Below are 20,077 nucleotides of genomic sequence, written 5' to 3' on the forward strand. Positions count from 1 at the left end.
TCCAATTCATCGCATGTCTGCTGCGGAGTAACCACCAAAACCTCCTTTGTTGTGTCATTAATCGCCATAGAGAGCGACAACGGACGCTGTCTTATCTTGCGACACACTCTGTGCTAAACTACATACTTTATGTATGTCTGTCCGTATGTCCACCATTGGCCGCAGTTCTCAGCCTACTCGTCGCAATCGGTATGGTATCACTGTGATCTTTATAATAGCTATCTGTTGAGGGCTACGATACTAGTGACGGGGAAAATCGGCAAGAAGAAAGGTGTGATAATGAATCTATAGAAAGGAGGCTGTATATGAAGCCTCCATGGACAAAGAGAATGGCAAACTAGGCAAACTGGCAAAAAGGCTCAGTCTGCACAGACAAAGATATCAAGACATCCCATGTATGTCAACACTACCATATAACATTTTCTCGAGCATATGAACTGGCGGTACAACCCTTCAATAACCAGGCCCGGGATACCAGTATGCTCAGCATCAGGGTTACGAAGAGCGGGATATATAAGCACCGTGCCTGATAGCGCCAGGAAAAAGCAGCCTAAAACATCTGCTAGACTTGCTTCCCCGATTCGGTCCCTCGACAGCGTCCCTCTGTTGGCTGGTCCTTCGGATGGACAAAAGTTCATTCATGATGGACGCCAATCCCAGGCTCAATAGTGCACTCGGGTAAAATGACAGTAGATCGGAGGCCTTTTGGGGCGTGTTCCTCTTAGAATATTCCTCTAGCTGCATCGCTATTTGCGTATATTCTCGGCATTCAAAAGGCGTGTTATAGAGCGGTAAGTGACCTTATGATCAACCTTAGCAAGGAGCTCTTCTGCCGTGATCTTGGGGTTTTCACGGACAGCATTCAAGATTAGGTCTTTATCAGCTTCGGTGAGCTTTTTTGGTCTGCCAGAGCGCGGTTTTGACACGCCATCTCGTCGCTCGCTCTCCTTTTTCAGTGTATCGGATTGTAGAGAGTGAAATGTCGGGATAGCGCGTATGAATACGCCTATACCCCCACCCGATAGCATGCAGCTCACATATGCGCTCACGTATAGCAGGGGTAAGCTCTTTGTCCCGCGCCATAGCGAGGTGGTGGTGTGTGTGGTAGAGAGGGTATCACTAATCACTCGTGTGTACGTGAAATGAAATCCAGGTCTGTAGACCGCCTTCGTGCCATTTTGTGCGATTTTATTGGTTGAATTTCATCTTACCCCCATCAACCTTGCTGTTGCTACATAGTTCTGCTCATGCGAATAAAAAATCATCATGCTTCTTTCTGGTCTAGAAAGGGATGTAAGCTTCTACCTGGGCATATTATCATTTTCTGATGGAAAAAAGCTTGTCATGACTACCCTCGTGCATTCACCACACTGAAAAAAAGGAATCGAAATATTCCAAAAAGCTAATGAGGACTTACTGTGGTATATAAAAGTGGGAGGGGATGAGGCAAAAAAGAATGGCGCCACCCGGAATCGAACCGGGGCTAACACAGACTCGTACACCACAATGTGTCGTCATACCACTAGACCATGGCACCCGTTGAATACTTTTGCGTCCATTCTTGGCTTCATGATCCTGTCACCACTTGTATCTCCGAAACTACTACTATGTGCACAGTAGACAACATATATTCTGCATTTATATCTTAACGACCGCTTTTGCTTTTCACTTAATGTCCTATAATTAACGGCAGATAAGCTTGGTTGACCCTAGATATTATTTTCAAATAAATATACGTATGCAGAAGCTACAATATCATGGTATATGCTGTCACAAGAATACATAGTCGTAGTCTCTTTAGTCGTCTTCTCCGGTAGTCCATTCATGTGTCTTTTTAGTGGTCTTTTTGTTGCTAGGCCATCTGGATCTTATCGTAGATAGACGTTCGCTTCATAGGAAAGTTCCTTCTGCTCTGAGCCAGATATATATTAAATACCAAATGATCTTATGACGAAGTTGCCTCACCCCTCTGTCGCTGTGCCAAGGGAGCCGCAGATACGTGGAGCATGTCGCAAGCGTGGTATGCACACTAGGGATGAGAGTGGAAGGGAGGAGGAGGCAGTGGGTCAACCACAGAAGAAGCGCTTGACAGACAAGGACGGACATGCACGGAAGTAGCTGGCCAGCACGGGTCGGGTCAGACAGTGTGCTCGACGGCCAGGCTATCGTGTATATTGTTGAGGGTACCGAGAAGAACCTAACCGACAATGTCAACCGTATAGCATCGATTCTTACGCTTACGGTCTGCGAAACTGCCAATGCGACGACTAACGTTGTCCGTTCTGATCTTATAGAGGAAGTGACTGCGGAATCGAGTGCTCAGCGGGAAAGGCCGTTACCTAAAAGACCAAAGGACCAACCAGAGGGCTACACTGACTAAAGAACATTGGCAAGCCCAAATCTGGAGGCCTTGATCGGCCAAGCGGTACCGAAAGTTACCAGTAAGGAAAACCCACCTAACTACCTCATTAGTCCTCCTCGATGGCCTTTTCTGGATTGGACATAGCATCGCGCTTTAGATCCATATTCGTAGCGGAGCTCAGCCTGTCACAGTATGAGAAGCCAGCCCTACCAGGTTAAAAGTGGCGAGGAGAAGCCATGGTATAGAAGAGCGTGAGTTTATCAACAGCAAGTACTTCCGGATCCAGAAATCAGGATTGCTTGGGTTATTCAATACATACCAAGGTATGTGCCCAGGGACCCGCGGGCCGGGCCGTGGAGGGGTCCAGGGGAGCGTGCCGCGTACATATCTGGAAGGCCGTAACTATAAGATCAGGCGTAGTCACTAATTCTTGATGTGGGCAAAATCTGCGCAATTCACACATCCTCTGGTGCCATGGTCTAGTGGTATGACGACACATTGTGGTGTACGATTCTGTGTTAGCCCCGGTTCGATTCCGGGTGGCGCCATTTCTTTTTTCTTTGTCTTCTAATTTTTCTCGCCCTCTCCCTCTCAGTTGCATACTACTCATGAGTAGATAGATCCTGACGACAAAGTTCTATCTATATATGCTAGCAAAGGTTATATTATATGTGAAAATATGCCACAAATTAAGTCCTTTTTGTTTCTTTGCTGCTGTCTACCCGACAGACTGAGAAGGGGCACAGACTAAACAGACTACCTGAGGAGACTACCGAAAATACCGCTAAGAACCCGGAGGCTAGGTCCGTATAAACAAACGGCCGCCTGGTTTATCTATATCAAGAGGGGGAAAGAGTAAAAAGAAAAAGAAATGGCGCCACCCGGAATCGAACCGGGGCTAACACAGAATCGTACACCACAATGTGTCGTCATACCACTAGACCATGGCACCAGAGGATGTGTGAATTGCGCAGATTTTGACTACAGAAGCCTGCGAGGGAAAGATGGACAAAATGACGAAGCAAATCATTCAAGAAGAGTTAAAAAAAGCATGGGGAAAGGAGAGGAGACACTTTTGCTCTTGGAGCTAACAGAAAGGGAAGATTCAATTCACGATTCTGTACATACATATGTAGAATTTCCTCCGGGGGCGTCGATATGTATCCATTCCTTCTTTTCTCTTGCTTCTCTGCGACGCTTCATATACCGGTTCTTTCTGTCTTCAGCGCCTTCTGAACCAGCCGGCACTCGCCGCCGTACCATTGGCCAGTATAAGGGAAATCTAGTCACGGACGTTATATGGATAGCGCATTTCGACCTCGCTAAACCCGGCTCGCGTGCATGGCGCAAAGGGGGATGGGATCAAGATATCTCGAGATGGAAATGGTAGTCCGCGCAGGTATATTTACCCTCTAGATTAGCTAGAGAGTAATAAATTTGAAGAAACCATGCTAACCACCGAAAGGAATTTTGAGCTTTCCGGACCTTGGCTTTCGCGGCTCCCCAATATCGTCCTCGGTTTTCGGCTCGACCCTTGGACAAAAACAATTCCAACTAGTAATATCGTAGACTTTGTCGGGTTTCAAATGAGAGAATGAGGGAGAGATAAATTTTGTTGAGAGGCAGACTTGCTCCATACCTTCTAGATGCACTTATCAGCAGAGCGCTCTTTATACTTAGTTTTGGCCAATCACGTCTTAATGTACGACTAGAGTATATCCACCTGGGCACCCACTAAGTATTGTTAGCGCCGAAACTACACCACTAGAGATAGGATATACTATATACTATCTATAGGAAAACACCATGAAATTGGCATGTGCAAGAGCCCATGTTATTTTCCTCTATTATAGCTAATATATATGTAAGCTGTCACCGCAAGTCTAAGTTTCTGTCATGAAGTGGACGGCTGAGATTACGTGGGTCCACATACGGCACCCTTGTATATCATTTCCTAAATCTGTGTGTTCAGCTCCCCAGCACTCAGTGGGGTTTCTGTAGCTCGATTGTCCCTCAACTTTAGATTTTTCCCCTCTTTGTTTTTGCATGTACCGGACCCCCTGGCACTTCTCTCCTTTCCCATCAATATACACAAACCTACAAGATGTTCGACCGACTCAAGGATAGGATTCGCCGCCACAGGCACAAGAATGGACAACAGGTGAGATATATAAATACAATGGACCGGCATTGATACAGGGTTCAAATTGCGAAGAGGCCACCATAGAAGCATTTTCTTTTGACAAGGCTGATACATTCAATTTCTGAAGGCCAAACCCACACCAGCGAAGCCGGCGCAAGGGAACGTCGCAAAACCCCAACCTGTGCCAGTTCCTGCCGCACCGGCTGCCAAATTGCCGCCTGTGGAAAGCACCGAGTTACCGGCCGAGGAAAAGCCAGCTGAGAAACCAGATGCCCCGAAGGATTTGTGGGTGGAGGCCCTGAACTCGCTCCCTGAATCCAAACAGGAAGCTCTCAAGAAGATGGGATTTAACCAGTCCAATGCTCAATCTGGATCTGTTGAGTCCAGCATTGAGGATCTGGTCGGCGTGGTCAGCCAAAGACAAGAAGAGTGCGAGAATAAATTTTGGAAAGTCAAATTCAACGGCGAAGAGATTGTCCTAAGGAACTATACGAACAATATTGTCGACTGGTTGGGGAAGGCTGGGGATATTGCAGTGCAATTTGCTCCCCCTCAAGCAGCTATACCTTGGTCAGTCATCAAGTCTGTCATGCAGGTAACTTCCCCACTATTATGTCTTGCTTTTGTTTCTGGTCCAAGTCGTCTTTCGCGATACTTCGATATTCCTTAAGGGGTTTCCACTCTTTTCTTGACTTTCTAACCTGTGGCATCAGATCCCGGTCATCGAAGGCGAGCAAATGGCTGCTTTGCTTGCGACCACTGAAAAAGTCGTCCGCGTGATCAGCCGTGGCCAAGTGTACGAGTCGGTGTATCTCAGGAACAAACCTGCTACGGATAGCCTCTCAAAGAACCTTCAATCTGCACTGACCACAATCTATACTACATCGTTGGATGTACTTGCTGAATCGGCAAGTCTGTTCTCCAAAAGCACAGCCGCACGCACGCTTGAAGCAATCTTCAATCCGGGCAAGGTCTCTGGCAGTATCTCGGCTATAAGTGAGCAAGAAGATGATCTTCTGCGCGATGTCTCAGCGTGCGAAGTGAGACGCAGTGCGAACGCGGATGACAGCATGATTGAAATGCTGAATGCCTTGAATGCCCCAATGAAGCGGGTAGATGAGAACATCCAACATCTCCTTCAAAACATGGACGAAGAACAGCGTATCAAAATGCTGGAATGGATCTCCTCTATTCCATTCGGCAAAAATCATAACAACGTCAAAGAGAAGAGGACGCCCGGCACGGGTGAATGGTTGTTACAGACTGATGAATTTGCCACATGGGAGCAAAGTGACTCGCCTATCTTCTGGCTCCAGGGCTCTCCCGGCACCGGAAAGACCTACCTCACATCAGCCGTCATCGACCGAATCCAGGACCGATTGAGTAACACACCTAAGAATGAAGGCTTCGCATTTTTCTACTGTGATAAGAACGAACCGCGACGTGCACAGGCACTATCGATCCTTCAAAGTATTGTGCGTCAACTTTCGACTACTGCGAAGAGTCCTAAATCCACACAGAAGAAGCTTTGTGAATTATACAATAGATGTCGCAATGCAGGATCAACCTTCAGCCTAGAGCAGTGCAAGGAGCAGATCCAGGCCTCGATGGATATTTACGAGAAAACCACAATCGTGATTGATGCCATGGACGAGTGTAATACAGATACTCGCGACGAGCTCATCGATGCCTTGAATTCTTTCGTCTCTCAATCCAACGGACGGCATACAAAAGTCTTCATTTCAAGCCGACCGGACCACGACATTCAGGTCCCAATGCAAACCGCACCCAATATCGACATCAGCGCAAGTGACAACAGAGGCGACGTTCAGAAATATCTCGATGTTGAGTTAGACAAGCTTGCCAAGAAGACTCCTTCCATCGGACGTCTGAAAGTCAAGATTCTGGATACTCTACTTGAGCGCTGTCAAGGAATGTTCCAATGGGCGGCTCTACAAGTTCATCAGATCCAGAAGTGTAAGACTGAGTCTAGTATATGGAAACGACTTGGAAATCTTCCGGATGATATTCAAAAGGCATATGACGAGGCATGGAGTCAAATCGAAGATCTCGAGGAACCTGATAAGGTCCTAACATACCGCGCTATGCTCTGGGTTATGGCTGCTGAGCAACCGCTCTCCACATCCCAGCTTATCTGCGCTGTTCGCGTGAACACGAAGGGGGAGGTACCTACATTAGCCGATGAGATTGATGAGCAAAGCTTGCTGTCACTCTGTAACAGCCTGCTCACAATTGACTCTCAGCAAAAGGTGTGGCGATTCGCACATCTATCGGTCCGCGAATACCTCGAAACCAAGATGCAATGGACGCTTCCACGGGCTAGTCTCCACGCTGCTAGTGCTTGTCTCTCATGGCTCATCACGATGTACGACAAAGACGACAAAGACGAAATTGATTTGTCAGATTGGGAGGGACAACCGGAGCCAGGTGATATCTTCCACCTCATGCACCCATTCCATCTATACATGAGGCACCACTGGGCAAAACATGTTCAAAAGGCGCAGGGTAACGACGAAGCTACGTTGTCGTCCCTTTTGAAAACCTTCCTTGGATCCCCCGAGGAAAGCAGCAAGCAATACCGGAAATGGTATGAAGTGATTGAGAACGATTTGGAGAGAATCGTTGACATCGTTCAAGGCACGGATGAATTCCACTTCTACCTGGAGGCAGGTGGCTTTGACAAAGAAGAGTTCGACACATGCGACTTCAATCAGGCACAGCATCCGGAGTATGGGGACTTTGAAAGCGAGCTAGGACCATCAGATGCTGCCATTTATGCGATGTGCCATCTTTCATTTGCTGCAATACTGTCAGAGTGGTGGGAAAATGCAGAATTTGATATTTCACGCGTGAACGAACGAGGTCATAATCTTCTCACGATCGCTGCTCGGGTTGGCTGTACGTCAATTTGCAAAACACTCGTCGAAAAGGGTGCGGATTTGAACCAGCAGGTTGAGGGTCAAGATTATGGCAGTGCCCTTCATGCAGCAGCTCACAGGGGACACACAGAAACCGTGAAATATCTGGTAGAAGCAGGTGCAGATGTGAACATGACAGTGGAAAACGGTGAACACGGGAATGCCCTTATCGCAGCGCTTGCCTCTGAGAAAGTCGATACTGCCAAATTCCTGATCCAAAAGGCGGGCGCAGATGTGAATAAGACTCACACCCTTGAGGAGGAAGAAGAGGATGAAGATCTCGATCCAGTCGTCATTCTGACTCCAATTGCATTAGCAGCCAAAATTAAGGGCACCGAGCTTCTAAAGATCCTGGTGGATGCTGGAGCCAACGTTAATGTGCCAGAACAATCTGGCAACCCTATTTCTGCAGCAATCAAATCCCGCAACTTTGAGGGTGCCAAGTATCTGATTCAAAAGGCAAAGGCTGATGTGAACTTGCCAATCTCGGAGGGTAGTTTCCGCACTCTCCTAGAACGGGCATCGACCGACAGCAGAAACTTGGACATTGTCAAATGGTTAGTTGAAGCAGGCGCCGAGGTGAATCCATCGGAATGCGGAGAGAATGGCACTCCTCTCGCAGCAGCAGCTCGCGGAACCAACAATGCAAGAAATGCGAGCTCGATTGAGATTGTGAAGTACCTTGTCAATGCAGGGGCAGATGTTCATAAAGGGGATGACGAGAGCAGCCCTGTTTCTCTGGCAGTACTTGGTCATGATATTGAGGTTCTTAAATACTTGATTGAAGTAGGCGGAGAGCTGAATGTGGAAAAGGAATTCGAGCAATCGATCAAGAACGGATTCGCTGAGGGTGTCAAGTACCTAATCCAAAAGGGTGCTGATGTCAATTTGTCATTGCCGCACGGAGATTACGGTAATGCTCTAACAGCAGCAATGGAAATTAATTGCAATGTCGAGGTCGTCGAGTGTCTCATCGAGGCAGGAGCAGACGTGAATGTCTTGCCACAGCATGGAAACTATGGCAGTGCCCTTGAAGCAGCCGTAGTATCCGGGTGCGGCACCAACACCGCCAAGGTGAAGGCCCTAGTGCGCGCCGGAGCAGATGTCAACTTCCCGATCAAGAATGGGAATTACGGCAGCGCACTTGCTGTTGCAGCGAGCGAGTGGGATCTTGAGCTCGTCCAGGTCCTGCTCGAAGCAGGGGCTGATGTCAACATGCCACTCGAAAATGGAGATTACCGCAGTGCGCTCGCAGCTGCTAAAGCACAAGAGAATAATGAAGAAGTGATAAAACTCCTTGAAGAACGCGGGGCAACAGTTTGATTGCCTTTTAATATACTGAAATTCAGAGCTGGACCCGGTTATCCTTTTAATGAGGTTATATGAGCATTGAATTGTAAGAACATCCATTGCATTTGGAGTGGGCAAGACTATCCCCCAAAGCACCAAGCAGCCGATCATCTGGCCACAGTTCTGTTGACGAGAAAGAGACCAAGTTATCGAAGGGGGAGAAATTTCAAAATATCGGTGCATCATATGACGCGACGTCGCCGAATATGTACCTGATTGGAGCAACGTGTCATGTCATGGCGGTGTCACGCATGGCTTCGGGGCTGAGCTATGATCGATGTTGTAGTTGCTGTAATTCCTGAGGTCTGTAAATATCTATGGCCTAGGGGATGCAAGGGTATGAACTAAGCGAAGGTGATTCCCACGAAGGAAAAGGTCAAGTAAAAGAAAATAACTGAATTTGACCTTGCGGCCGAGGTATACAATGAAATATCCGTTCTATATCAATTAAGCAAGCTGGGAAATCGGAACCTTTGACCACCAAAATTCGGTCTCCTCTCTTGCCCAATCATCCGCAACACATTTCGCAGGGGGAGCAACGTTACCTCCGATCAGTTCCTCATTTCCCTCTCCAAAAATCATAATCTTTTTATGCGCCGGTTGGAAGGGCTTCCACTCCGGTCTTTGTGCATATCGACCAGGCACAGCATTAGGATCACCGGTTGTAATGAAACTAGTCAAGTATGCATGAAGTGTGCCAGACAGCTCTTTTTGCGATTCTGAAATCCCCGTAATATCACTGTTATACGTTTCGTAGTACATATTATCGGCATGGTTTGCTCGACCGACGACCGTTCTAGGTAGCGCCCAGTGATAAAGGTAAACCGGAGCACCTTGGGACGATGCAAATTGTGCTGTCTGGCGGACTGGTGCCACATACGCATAGTGCCCGTATGCAGCCTCGATACGCTTATATTGAGGTCCGAGGCCCTCGCCCTGTCTTCCTTCAATATAGGGTGATGTGGGATCAACAGCGGGGTCAGGGTAGAGCTTTTCGATTGTGTCGAGATCAGAAGACGAGAGCTCGGGCAGAAGATTATGCCAGAACTCGCGGAATTGGGAGGCGTCTGACATTGTCTTGTCGACGTACATTGTTCCCTCGTTGCTGTTGAACCCGGTCATGATGGGTACTTTGTTCCAGACTTTGGACTCCCATGCCTCGAGGGGCTTCCGAGGGATAATGTCTCCATCAATTACCGGCTGGAATGCCCACCGAAGGGAAGGGTTGTACTTGTCAAAAACAGCTGTTTGGGCATTTGTAACAGTCAAGCTAGGAAGCGAACGTAGGAATGGGAAGATTTCGGCTTCGGGTAGATCGGCGGGGCAACCGACTTCTCGGAGGAAGTCCGCAAATTGGTCCTCGTGGACCTTGGCGTTATATGGGCGAACAGCGCGGGAAGTTGGTGCTCCAGACTCGATAATGACACGATGGAACAATGGTGCTTTGTTATCGTCGTAATTGAGGAGGTGGTGGCCAATCTAAATCTGTGGTTAGAATGAAATATTTGGAAAACCAGAAACTAGGCGAGTCACCGAATGCGCCCCCGCAGAAAGACCAAACAAAGTGACATTGGCGGGATCACCGCCAAAATTGGCAATATTCTCTTGAACCCACTGCAATAAATGCACCTGATCACGCAATCCAAGATTCAGCAATCCTTCTTTCTGCGACAGACTCGAAGGGAGGAATCCAAGAGCTCCAATGCGATAACCGAAGCTCACGGAAACGAAGGGGCGTTGTGACCATGCCACCATGGACGCAGTATTGTGCATAGCTGCCGAACCCCGATTGAAAGCACCGCCATGGAGATAGACCGCGACAGGGAGCTTTTCCGTATCATTGCTGCCAGCCGGTCGAAATATGTTCGCCGTTAAGCAGTCTTCACTCTGCACAAGCTTGGGTCCTCCAGAGAGGAGTGCTTTTCCAGGAGCCGCGGGGCCATACTTGGACGCATCAATGGTATCTGATGAGCTGGGGACTTTGAATGCTGGTCTGAAGCGTCGATCCCCTACAGGAGGAAGCGCATACGGGACTCCCAAGAAGGCGTCGACGGGTTGGGGAAAAGAGTCTTTGAGCTGGGTCCCCACCACGCGGCCTTGGACCAGGGTGACGGAAGGGGGCTTGGTATCAGCAGTCATGGCGTATCAAGGTTCAATGGTAAACCAATGAAGGGAAATCAAGAGCGACAAGAGTTGGGGTCGGAAGTAAGATATAGGACCAAGGGGATTGCTATCTCGCCGGTGGTCAAAAGTAACGCCGAGGTTATACCGTGCGGGGGACTATCTTGGTATCTTGGTGTAGTCGGGAGTAAGATATAGCACCGTGAGGGTTATCTTGGAAGAGGAGCTCGGAAAGTTACACCGTGCGGGGATTTCCTATCTCGGTGGAGCCGATAAACCCTAAAGATAAAGAAAAGATGGCTAAACGGCCTTGAGGGGGTATTGGATTCACTATATGGGCATCATTCCCCTCTTTTTCTGCTATTTACTATTTACTATTATTCATTGAGCTGCGAATATGGAGATCGACAAGAAACCTCCCGTGGATGATACTATCAACGAGAAAGATGTGCAAATTGGCGCTATAACGGATCTCGATGAAGGAGAGGTCTTCCTCCGCCAACATGGCTTTAATCAAGAGGCTATCCAGGCCCTCCTGGACGACGAGCCGCGCAACAAGGCGTTGGTCCGCAAAGTAGACCTTGTTCTGCTGCCTTTACTTTCCGGGACATATATGCTTCAGTATATCGACAAATCAGCACTTGCCTACTCTGCGGTGTTCGACCTTCTCCCCTCGACAAATATGTCAAGCGAGCAATACAGCTGGCTCGCCAGTATCTTTTATTTTGCATATCTCGTCTCCGAATACCCGTGGAATATGCTCGCGCAGAAAACAAAGCTTGCCAAAGTCGTGTCCGGGAACATTATTGCCTGGGGATCGATGCTCATGATTACCGCCGCCTGCTCCTCCTTCACCGGAATGGCTATCTGCCGCTTCCTTCTGGGAGTCTTCGAAGCCCCCATCACCCCTTGCTTTATGATGATGATCGGAATGTGGTACACACGTGCTCAGCAACCTTTCCGTGCCGGTGTCTTCTATAGCTGCAACGGCCTGGGCGCTATGGTGGGTGGCATTCTCACCTATGGAATTGGACAAATCGACACCATTGCCGTATGGAGAGCTATCTATCTCATTCTGGGAGGGATTACACTTGTCTGGGGAATTGTGATGCTATTCTTCCTCCCGGATGATGTTATCTCATCGAAGCGTTTCACGCTGGACGAGAAGGCCCTCCTTATCGGCCGCGGTCGACTCGGTCAGACCGGTATCATAAATCACCAAATCAAATGGTATCAGATCCGCGAAGCTTTGATGGATCCACAGGTTTGGATCTTGTTCTTGTTCACCCTCCTGAACGAGGTCGTAAATGGTGGGATCGCAAGCTTCGGCAAACTAATTATCAAGGGGTTGACCGATGACTCGGCCACTGCTGTCGCTTTGGGCATTCCCTTTGGAGGATTCCAGATCTTCTATATCCTAGGAGGGACATATCTCGCCTCTCGAATCAAAAACTTCCGAACCGTCGTCATGTTCGTTTACCTGATGCCGACGATAGTCGGCGCCAGCCTGCTATGGAAGTTGGACCATGAGACGTACAAGATCGGCGTGTTGTTTGGTTATTATATCATTGGCGCCTACGTCTGCTCTTTGGTACTGGCTTTACAGATGCCAGCGACCAATCTGGGTGGGTATACGAAACGTACAACGAGTGTTGCATTTGTATTTTTCGCGTACTGTGCCGGAAATATCATCGGACCACACGCGTTTCTGGCAGAAGAAGCGCCCATATACCAGACTGGAGTCAAGCTCATCCTGTCATGCTCGTCTGCGCAAGCAGCGTTGGCTGTTTTGCTGCGTTTTATGCTGGCTCGCAGAAACAAGCAGCGAGATGCTGCAGCTGCAGCTGCTATGGGCCAGGTCGAGTCATCTACTGACCAGAGCGCTGGGGCAGACCTAACAGATTTTGAGGTTGGTGACTGTCTATAATTCATTCCTTTCTGTGATCTTTTCACTAACCGGCTGACAGAACCCAAACTTTCGATATGTCCTTTGAAATATAATTTTCCGTTCGTTGTTTCTAATTACACGCTGTCATCGTCCTCTTAAAATTTTGGCTTGAGCTCTCCATGGGCTGTTCTCGTAGGAATCGCAGGACGGTGCTTAACCGCTGTTCGTCAATTCAACATAGCGGTAGATTGAAATTACAAATTTGTAGCAGATTGATTTCCTTCCAAATTAGTCCCCTTTCTTAAGAACATTGTCCGTTTTGAAGTTTTTCTGACTCTTCCCAAATTCTTGCAGCTTCGCAAAAGTCTTCGTTATCTCCGTAATGCTCTGCGTCGCATAGTCTAAGGAAAATATGTCAGCAAATCAAGTACCACAGATGGGAACAAATACGTACAGCAACCAACAAGCATCCAGATGAAGTTGAAGAAGAAGTAATAGAACCAGAAGTAATATCCTTCTGGTCGACAGTATGAGATTTCAAGCAGGCTCGTTGCATAATAAAGGACATCACCATACACCTGACCCACGGAAATCACAAGCTGTAGCGCATGACGTGCGGGATGCTGTACTGCAATGCAATATGCGATACAGAAGGCAAGAGGGCCCCAAGCGAACTAGCAAGGTGGTCAGTAACATGTAAATTGCGTCTTTGAATAAGAGATATATGGACGCACTGCAGTAACAGCTTCCATACAGATGAGGAAGGGATCGGATGTCAAGTAACGGGAGTCAGAAAGAGAATACTCCTTCCATAGTTGACCGAATAGCTCTTGGGAGCCTGCGAGTGTTTTGTGATTTATGACAAAATATGCTTCGAAAAAGAGATGGATGAATCCCGCTAATTTGTCGTATATAGGTAAGCTTATGGTCGAAGGTCTTATTTAGTAAAGGAGAATGGAGAATGTAGAACTCACTCAGGCACATCCAAACAAAAGCAAGCTTATCTGATTGACTTGCAGTCGGTCGCACACGAGATATGATAATCAAGGCTAGTCCCAATACAGCTGCCCACAGAAAGCCGAATTGAATAATTATCGAAATTGCAGAGCTTTCATTGTCCACATACTGGGGTAGATGTATGGTAGGTGGATAGTAGTTGTGAGAAACCGAGGTTGCCGCATTGGCGAGCTGAAGTGGATCAGCCATTAGACCTGTTGTTCCTTGCTAGAACAGGAGAGATGTAGGGTTGTAATGGAACGTACCTTACAGACATTTCGTGATACTTATATCGATCCAAGAAACCCTCGGGGTCCGCGGACACCGAGACTTCCTCGGATACTCCAACGTCCGAGTCGACCCACGCGTGGACCTGACGGGCTAGTTATTCAGAATGTATTGCTAATCAGATATTACCCTTGGAAAGCTTACAACAGACATAAAGATAGAGTAGCAGTCAAAACCTATTTAATTCTGGGTTTGGGGGCTGGGAAAGGTGATCCCAAGCCTTTGGTGTGGTAGAAGTGATAAAATGACACTAAAATCGATAGTTGAGAAGGATCTATTTAATAAATCGGTCTATCTGGCGAGGATTGCTATAGAACAGAGAAGGGCAGAAGCGAGTATGGCAATTAGTAGCAATTGGTGTCTCGGAAAGAATTCACCACACTTAAGCTAGAGCCAATTTTACTTCACCATGTAGTAGCCTTGCAGACAAAATGCATTGCCCAAGTAGACAGAGTGGTATGGCATGGCCATGGCCTAAACTTGAGCACTAGCATCACCGTTTGGCTTCACAGTTGTTTCTCCACTGGCAGTTGACGGTTCCTTTCCTGAACTAGGACGATCAGGGCCACCCGGCCCACCGGGGCCAGGAGGATTTCCCGTGGCATCCTTTTCGGCCCTTACGTTCTTCCATTCCATAAGAACAGAAGCCACAACACATGCGCAGGAAGCCGCCAAAGCTACGCGAAACACGTCCATTACCGCCCCATTGTATCCGGCCAAGAAGCGTGGCAGGTCCCGAGAACTGGCGTGATCGTGAATACTCGTTACTCCGCTAGCAGTCACATTGGCGAGGTCACCAAGGTTGGCAGACAGTTTGTTGCTGTATATGGCCTGATCCACGGAAAGAAACACAGAACCACCTAACGACTGCGCGAAAAAGACCAAGGAAATCCCTATTGGAGCATCTGGACGAGGGAGGACGGCTTGAGCAGCCAAAGAAGCTTGTTGCATGCCTAGGATGTATGTTAGAAGCGCCTCGAATAAAAGTGAGGGGATGGGACGCAAACTCATTCCACATCCAACCGCCCAAAGAATCTGGTAGCGGATCCATTTGCCTGCGCTCGTATGTGGCGTAAAGGTTGTCATAAGACCGGCCCCGATAGACATAAGCACTGATCCACCGATCATGAACGGTGTATAGTAGCTGATACGATTAATTACGAAACCCGATATGAGACTGGCAACTGCAGATGAGATGACAGTGGGTAACATCATGACACCTGAGTGGACAGGAGTCGCAGACTTGATGGCCTGAAACCAAATTGGCAGGTAGTAGTTGAAAGTCATCATCGCTGCAGTGACCATCAGGGTGAAGACAACTCCGGCGGCAATGCTGCGCTGCTTCATGATCCGGGGTGGAATGGTGGCGGTGTCTGGAAGCCAGATCTGAATGCCAACAAAGGCCAGCAGGAACACAGCTGCCAAAACCAAAAGAGCGATAACGCGTCCGCTATTCCAGGGATAGGTCGCCCCGCCCCATTGCAGAGCAAGAAGCAGGCAAACAACCCCCGGCATGAGGCATAGATTTCCCAGCGGGTCCATCTGCAAAAACTGCTCGCGTATAGGAGTTCCGGCCTTGCGCGCCGGAGGCATCTTGAGTACCAGCATGACGACCACTATGGCTGCCGCACCAATGGGTAGGTTGAGGTAGAAGCACCAGCGCCAGGTAACATGTTCCGTAAAGCCACCACCGATCAATGGGCCTGTGACGGATGCGAGGGCAATAACGAGGCTGACAATGCCCGAGGAGATGGGCCGCAGGTGTAATGGGACGGTGAAGAAGGTGATGATCACACTGCCACCAAATATCCCAGATGATCCCAGGCCCGCGATCGCCCGACCAATGATCAGGGCTGTCGAATTGGGCGCGGCACCGCAGATAGCCGATCCAATTTCGAAGATGACCACGGCGGTCACGAACACCCATTTCGGATTATAGAAAGAGTAAATCTTGCCGAAAAGCAGTTGAAAGGCGCAAAATGTCAGCAGGTAGGCACTACCGTACCAACCGATATCATCGATGGAGTTGAATTGCTTAGTGATACTGGGAATGGCGTTCACGATGATGGTGCGATCCTAGCGTGGAAAGGCAAGTCAATGATCAAACACGTCAACCGAACGACCTTCTAGGAGAAAAAATATCATACCAGTGCCGTGAGAAAGGTTGTAAAGTAAAGGGGGACGATGATTGAGTAGAGCTTGAGACCCTTTGGATACTCAACCGGGGGACCCATACCCGGCCCAAAGGGGTTCCCACCACCTGGGCCACCTGGGTCACCTGGAGGACCTGAAGGACCTTGAGGACATGGTTTGACTTCAGATTCGGGTTCAACAGATTTTTGCTGATGATCCGGTGATAGTCTCGATGTTGGTGTCTGCTTCTCCTGTTGCGCTTCTCGAGAACTTTCCGCCATCACGCCTATTGTGTTCGAAATTGCATTTATCGAGAAAGACGAATCGCGAGGTAGGAGAGGATCAGATGGACAAAGAATATTAATAGATGAAAGAGACAAGAAGACAGAACAAACTTGAACAATATTCCTAAAGGGGGTTCTAGATGGACTTACGTAGAAAAGGAAAAATACATAGTCCGGAAGCGTAAAAGGTAAGGATACCTAGGTAACTTTGGATCCTCAGAGCCGTGGAAAGAGTCGAAAGAGTCGAAAGAGTCGACCTCGGGTCAACTAGGTAGGAGTCCGAAGTCAGAATGCAGTGTGATTGCCTACTTGAATTTGCGTGGATTCCCCTCTGCTGTGATTGGTTGGGCTCAAATTAAAGGAGGAAAGTACCCAGCGCCAAGGAGAAGAGGGTATTACCTAGGTAGGTACGGACGACGGAGGACGGAGTAGAGTCCCCGTGAACAAAGTCCCTTGGTGGAATACCATCTAAGATTCGGTGTTCGAAGCTACATAATGTATACATACAGGGATACCGGGAGCAATTCATTCCTTGGGGAAGACCACAGGCTCCACTAGGGGTATGTCTTGGTATTGCTTGGTATTGCTTGTCTCTGTTCGATTCGCACACCGCACACCTAAAGGGTATCGGACTTCGACTTATTTCTGCTGAAAAGGCCACAGAGCTACAGAATTATCATAGTACTTATCTTAAATTAAATTTGGGTCCGAGCGGATCTGATGATCAGATGCGGACAGTGGGATCTCTGAAGTGCTGATCTAAACCGTTGAACCGGCATACCGCCCCATACACCGTCAACCTGTACCCGCCAGGTCATGTTGCGTATATGCTGACTACATTGGCAGTGTTAGATTGGCATACAAAGGTCTGGTCCAATATTTCGGAGGTCCCACTTGTCATCTGTCATCCGTGGACCGCTTTTAGGCTACCCGAAGCCTCCAATTACATGTCATGCATACCAAGTGCATCGATGATCGTCTAGCACAAGTTCAGTGGTCAAATATATGTCTGCGCAGTTCACTAATATGGAAGACGATAATCCAACTATCTCTAGGCACATCTGCGAGTTCAAACCAGCACCTTCGTTTGATAAACTCGGAAACGGGCTGATTATAACTATTTCTAATAGGGGCGTATCCCACGCCCCAATAGCCGATTGTGCTGGAAAGGAACCCTATCCGACACGACGGAAGATCAAAGATATCAAAGGCTGGATGTGGGTACGTGAACAACCAGAGCAGGCTCCAGTGCAAAGTATTGTGGGTTCTAAACGCGACACAACAGACCACTGTTCAAGTCGTAATTCCACTCATCGCTCCCAACTCCGCTCCAGACAAAAAGGCTGCCCTGCGGATCATACTTGCGCTTGATCTCCAGAAGGCGGTTATAGTTATCTCCATAGAAGTCATGCTTCCAGTTGCTGCTGAAAGGATTGCCCTCGTTCATATATGAGCCACTCTCAGGAGCCCACTTCTGCCAAACAGGTTCCAGGGCGGCATCCAACCACTCTGATCCTGCCTTCAATGACTGGCTCGGATTACCCGTGGCATTCACCGAGACACCATATGCCATAGTGTGAGCATATGCCGAGCGCCAGGCGGGAAGCACACTTCCTTGTCTTGACTCGGGAACATGAGCGGTTCCCTTTCCACCCTGCAGCCCGAACAACAGCATGGAGCCTGCATTACGCTCCTGGGAGGCTAGAATATCCTGGAGATAGGTAACGAGGCGCTCTTTAGGGATATCGGAAAGCTCGCGTCTGCCCAGAAGATGGCTAGTCATCAGGCTGACGGCTCCAGAGGAGGCGCTGGCCAAAGGGTTTGGCTTCGTAGAGGACCAGTAGCTCTTCGAAGAAAGCGGTTGGAAGGTAATCTTCAAATGGTCAGAGTCGAATCGGGCAGCCAATTTGTTCAGAGTATCATTCATCCTTTGGACAGTCATATTGAAGCCAGTCAAGCTGATAACAGCCGAGGCACCAGGCAACACTTCTTTCAGCCCAAGATATTTTACTGCATTTTCCTCGGTCAGGCCCATCACCGTGCCCGTAAAACCGATATCCATCAGGTCGGGTATGCGAGCCGACACTTCAGCCAACGCATCCCATGACGCAATCTCGCTAGCCTTTGAGTTTTGGCTTGGACAGAATGACAACCCACCGGCCACAACGTTCGCAGGCACAGGATGTGTCCTCAGAACAAATTCGGTCACTACCCCGTACTGGCCTCCACCAGCACCACGAATAGCCCAGAAAATGTCCTGGTTCTGGACATCATCGGCGACGAGGCGTTGGCCGCTGGCAGTTATCACCGTGACTTGGTATACCTGGTCAGATGCGAGACCGTAGTGACTCGAAAGCTGGCCATGCCCTCCGTTTTGGATCAGGCCTCCCAGTCCGACGGTGGCATCCTCACCACCCACGACTGTTCGATTCATCTTGTGTACGGCGGTATAGACTGAAACCCAGTTGTTTCCACTTCCACACACTACCACATCGGCGGTACTATTGGCCCCGGGTAGCCGCCAGTTCGGCTTCCGTTCGATGTGCTTGAAATTATGTGTCCAGATAGAAAGTGCATAGGCGCCAGTGGAACTGTTAGGATCCAGTTAGAAACATTCAAAAAAGGAAAAGAATATTTGAACCAATGTACGGGCAAATAACATACCGGCCGCCTAGATCATGTCCAGTTCCTTTCACAGTAATGCGAATGTTTCGGTCAGAAGCCCATTTCATTGCAGTAGCAACATCCCGCTCAGTTGTGGCATTCACAATAAACTGTGGCAAACCACCAATACTGCATCCCTTGCTCTTCGAGTATCCATCAACTCCAGGTGGCAAGCACGAATTATTCGCATAGATAGAGTAATCAACGCTTTCGGGCCACATAGCATGATATGCGGCATACGACCAGTGATTTTTCACGTCCGTGCAGTTTTCGGACGATCCGAATGGATTGCCCGGGTAGCAGGACGAAGCAGCAGGCGCCGTCTTGATGAGGGTGCCATGGATGGATTGATTCAGGGCATTCCACTCATTGATGGATGGCCAAGTCGAGTCTCCCGGTGAAGCTTTACAATGCTGCGTGGCAGATGTGGCTGGGAGGCCAGCCGATGCCAGCAGATAAAATACATGTGTATGGAGGAATGATCGCATCTTTCGATGAGAACTTCGTCTGCGTAGTGTTTGAAAGTATGTTTAACAGCGATGAGAGGATAAAGAATGCGCATTATATGAAGTACTATCGTCCACTAACCGCTAGTCCATACCCGGTATATTGGATACGGATACGATAAACGCGCAACCAGTAATGACCGACGATCTTCAGGCTCCATTAATGACTGAGCACCGGTACCCACCGGAGCTAAAGAAATGGAGTAGGGCTCCATATCAAGTAGGCAGCAACCATGGGGCTCTTAGCTTCAGTGCCACAAGTTACCACAAACAGCCGTTGAAGAAGGTTTATCCTAGGAACTATATAAAGCGAAGCTTTCATTGGGCTAGGGCTTAGGTGGATATAAGGCTACCTCATCGGGTAATATTTGGGTACCTAGGTACTTGTAAGCTTATCATATCT

General features: G+C 48.5%; 8 protein-coding genes across 8 annotated transcripts; 3 read left to right on the top strand and 5 right to left on the bottom strand.

Moving 5' to 3' along the window:
- Positions 1 to 746: 746 nt before the first annotated feature.
- On the bottom strand, positions 747 to 1,083 carry N7525_006387 (helix-turn-helix domain-containing protein; the record flags this gene model as incomplete). Its single annotated transcript, XM_061213709.1, has 2 exons — positions 747 to 1,006; positions 1,050 to 1,083. The coding sequence occupies 2 exons, from the start codon at positions 1,081 to 1,083 to the stop codon at positions 747 to 749; spliced, it is 294 nt and encodes a 97-aa protein (XP_061068140.1).
- A 1,021-nt stretch (positions 1,084 to 2,104) lies between these two features.
- N7525_006388 (uncharacterized protein) lies at positions 2,105 to 2,380 on the top strand (the record flags this gene model as incomplete). The annotated part of the gene is made up of 1 exon (XM_002569084.2): positions 2,105 to 2,380. The coding sequence occupies one exon, from the start codon at positions 2,105 to 2,107 to the stop codon at positions 2,378 to 2,380; it is 276 nt and encodes a 91-aa protein (XP_002569130.2).
- Positions 2,381 to 4,466: 2,086 nt separating this feature from the next.
- Positions 4,467 to 8,767, top strand: N7525_006389 (uncharacterized protein; the record flags this gene model as incomplete). The annotated part of the gene is made up of 3 exons (XM_002569083.2): positions 4,467 to 4,523; positions 4,633 to 5,100; positions 5,219 to 8,767. 3 exons carry the CDS (start codon positions 4,467 to 4,469, stop codon positions 8,765 to 8,767), a joined length of 4,074 nt encoding a protein of 1,357 aa, XP_002569129.2.
- Positions 8,768 to 9,241: 474 nt separating this feature from the next.
- On the bottom strand, positions 9,242 to 10,933 carry N7525_006390 (putative extracellular lipase; the record flags this gene model as incomplete). The annotated part of the gene is made up of 2 exons (XM_002569082.2): positions 9,242 to 10,273; positions 10,328 to 10,933. The coding sequence occupies 2 exons, from the start codon at positions 10,931 to 10,933 to the stop codon at positions 9,242 to 9,244; spliced, it is 1,638 nt and encodes a 545-aa protein (XP_002569128.2).
- A 379-nt stretch (positions 10,934 to 11,312) lies between these two features.
- Positions 11,313 to 12,842, top strand: N7525_006391 (putative MFS transporter; the record flags this gene model as incomplete). The annotated part of the gene is made up of 1 exon (XM_002569081.2): positions 11,313 to 12,842. One exon carries the CDS (start codon positions 11,313 to 11,315, stop codon positions 12,840 to 12,842), a length of 1,530 nt encoding a protein of 509 aa, XP_002569127.2.
- Positions 12,843 to 13,091: 249 nt separating this feature from the next.
- On the bottom strand, positions 13,092 to 14,178 carry N7525_006392 (EXPERA domain-containing protein; the record flags this gene model as incomplete). Its single annotated transcript, XM_002569080.2, has 5 exons — positions 13,092 to 13,204; positions 13,258 to 13,477; positions 13,538 to 13,701; positions 13,778 to 14,027; positions 14,071 to 14,178. Coding segments are annotated over 5 exons (855 nt in total), but the record flags the coding sequence as incomplete, so codon positions are not given.
- A 383-nt stretch (positions 14,179 to 14,561) lies between these two features.
- On the bottom strand, positions 14,562 to 16,501 carry N7525_006393 (MDR family MFS transporter; the record flags this gene model as incomplete). Its single annotated transcript, XM_061213710.1, has 2 exons — positions 14,562 to 16,163; positions 16,235 to 16,501. The coding sequence occupies 2 exons, from the start codon at positions 16,499 to 16,501 to the stop codon at positions 14,562 to 14,564; spliced, it is 1,869 nt and encodes a 622-aa protein (XP_061068141.1).
- A 1,270-nt stretch (positions 16,502 to 17,771) lies between these two features.
- N7525_006394 (putative isoamyl alcohol oxidase) lies at positions 17,772 to 19,656 on the bottom strand (the record flags this gene model as incomplete). The annotated part of the gene is made up of 2 exons (XM_002569079.2): positions 17,772 to 19,095; positions 19,169 to 19,656. 2 exons carry the CDS (start codon positions 19,654 to 19,656, stop codon positions 17,772 to 17,774), a joined length of 1,812 nt encoding a protein of 603 aa, XP_002569125.2.
- Between the last annotated feature and the right edge of the window lie 421 nt (positions 19,657 to 20,077).

The sequence above is a fragment of the Penicillium rubens genome, assembly GCF_028828025.1.
Source record: "Penicillium rubens strain IBT 27055 chromosome Unknown utg000003l_segment0_segment0, whole genome shotgun sequence".
Lineage (NCBI taxonomy): Eukaryota > Fungi > Ascomycota > Eurotiomycetes > Eurotiales > Aspergillaceae > Penicillium > Penicillium rubens.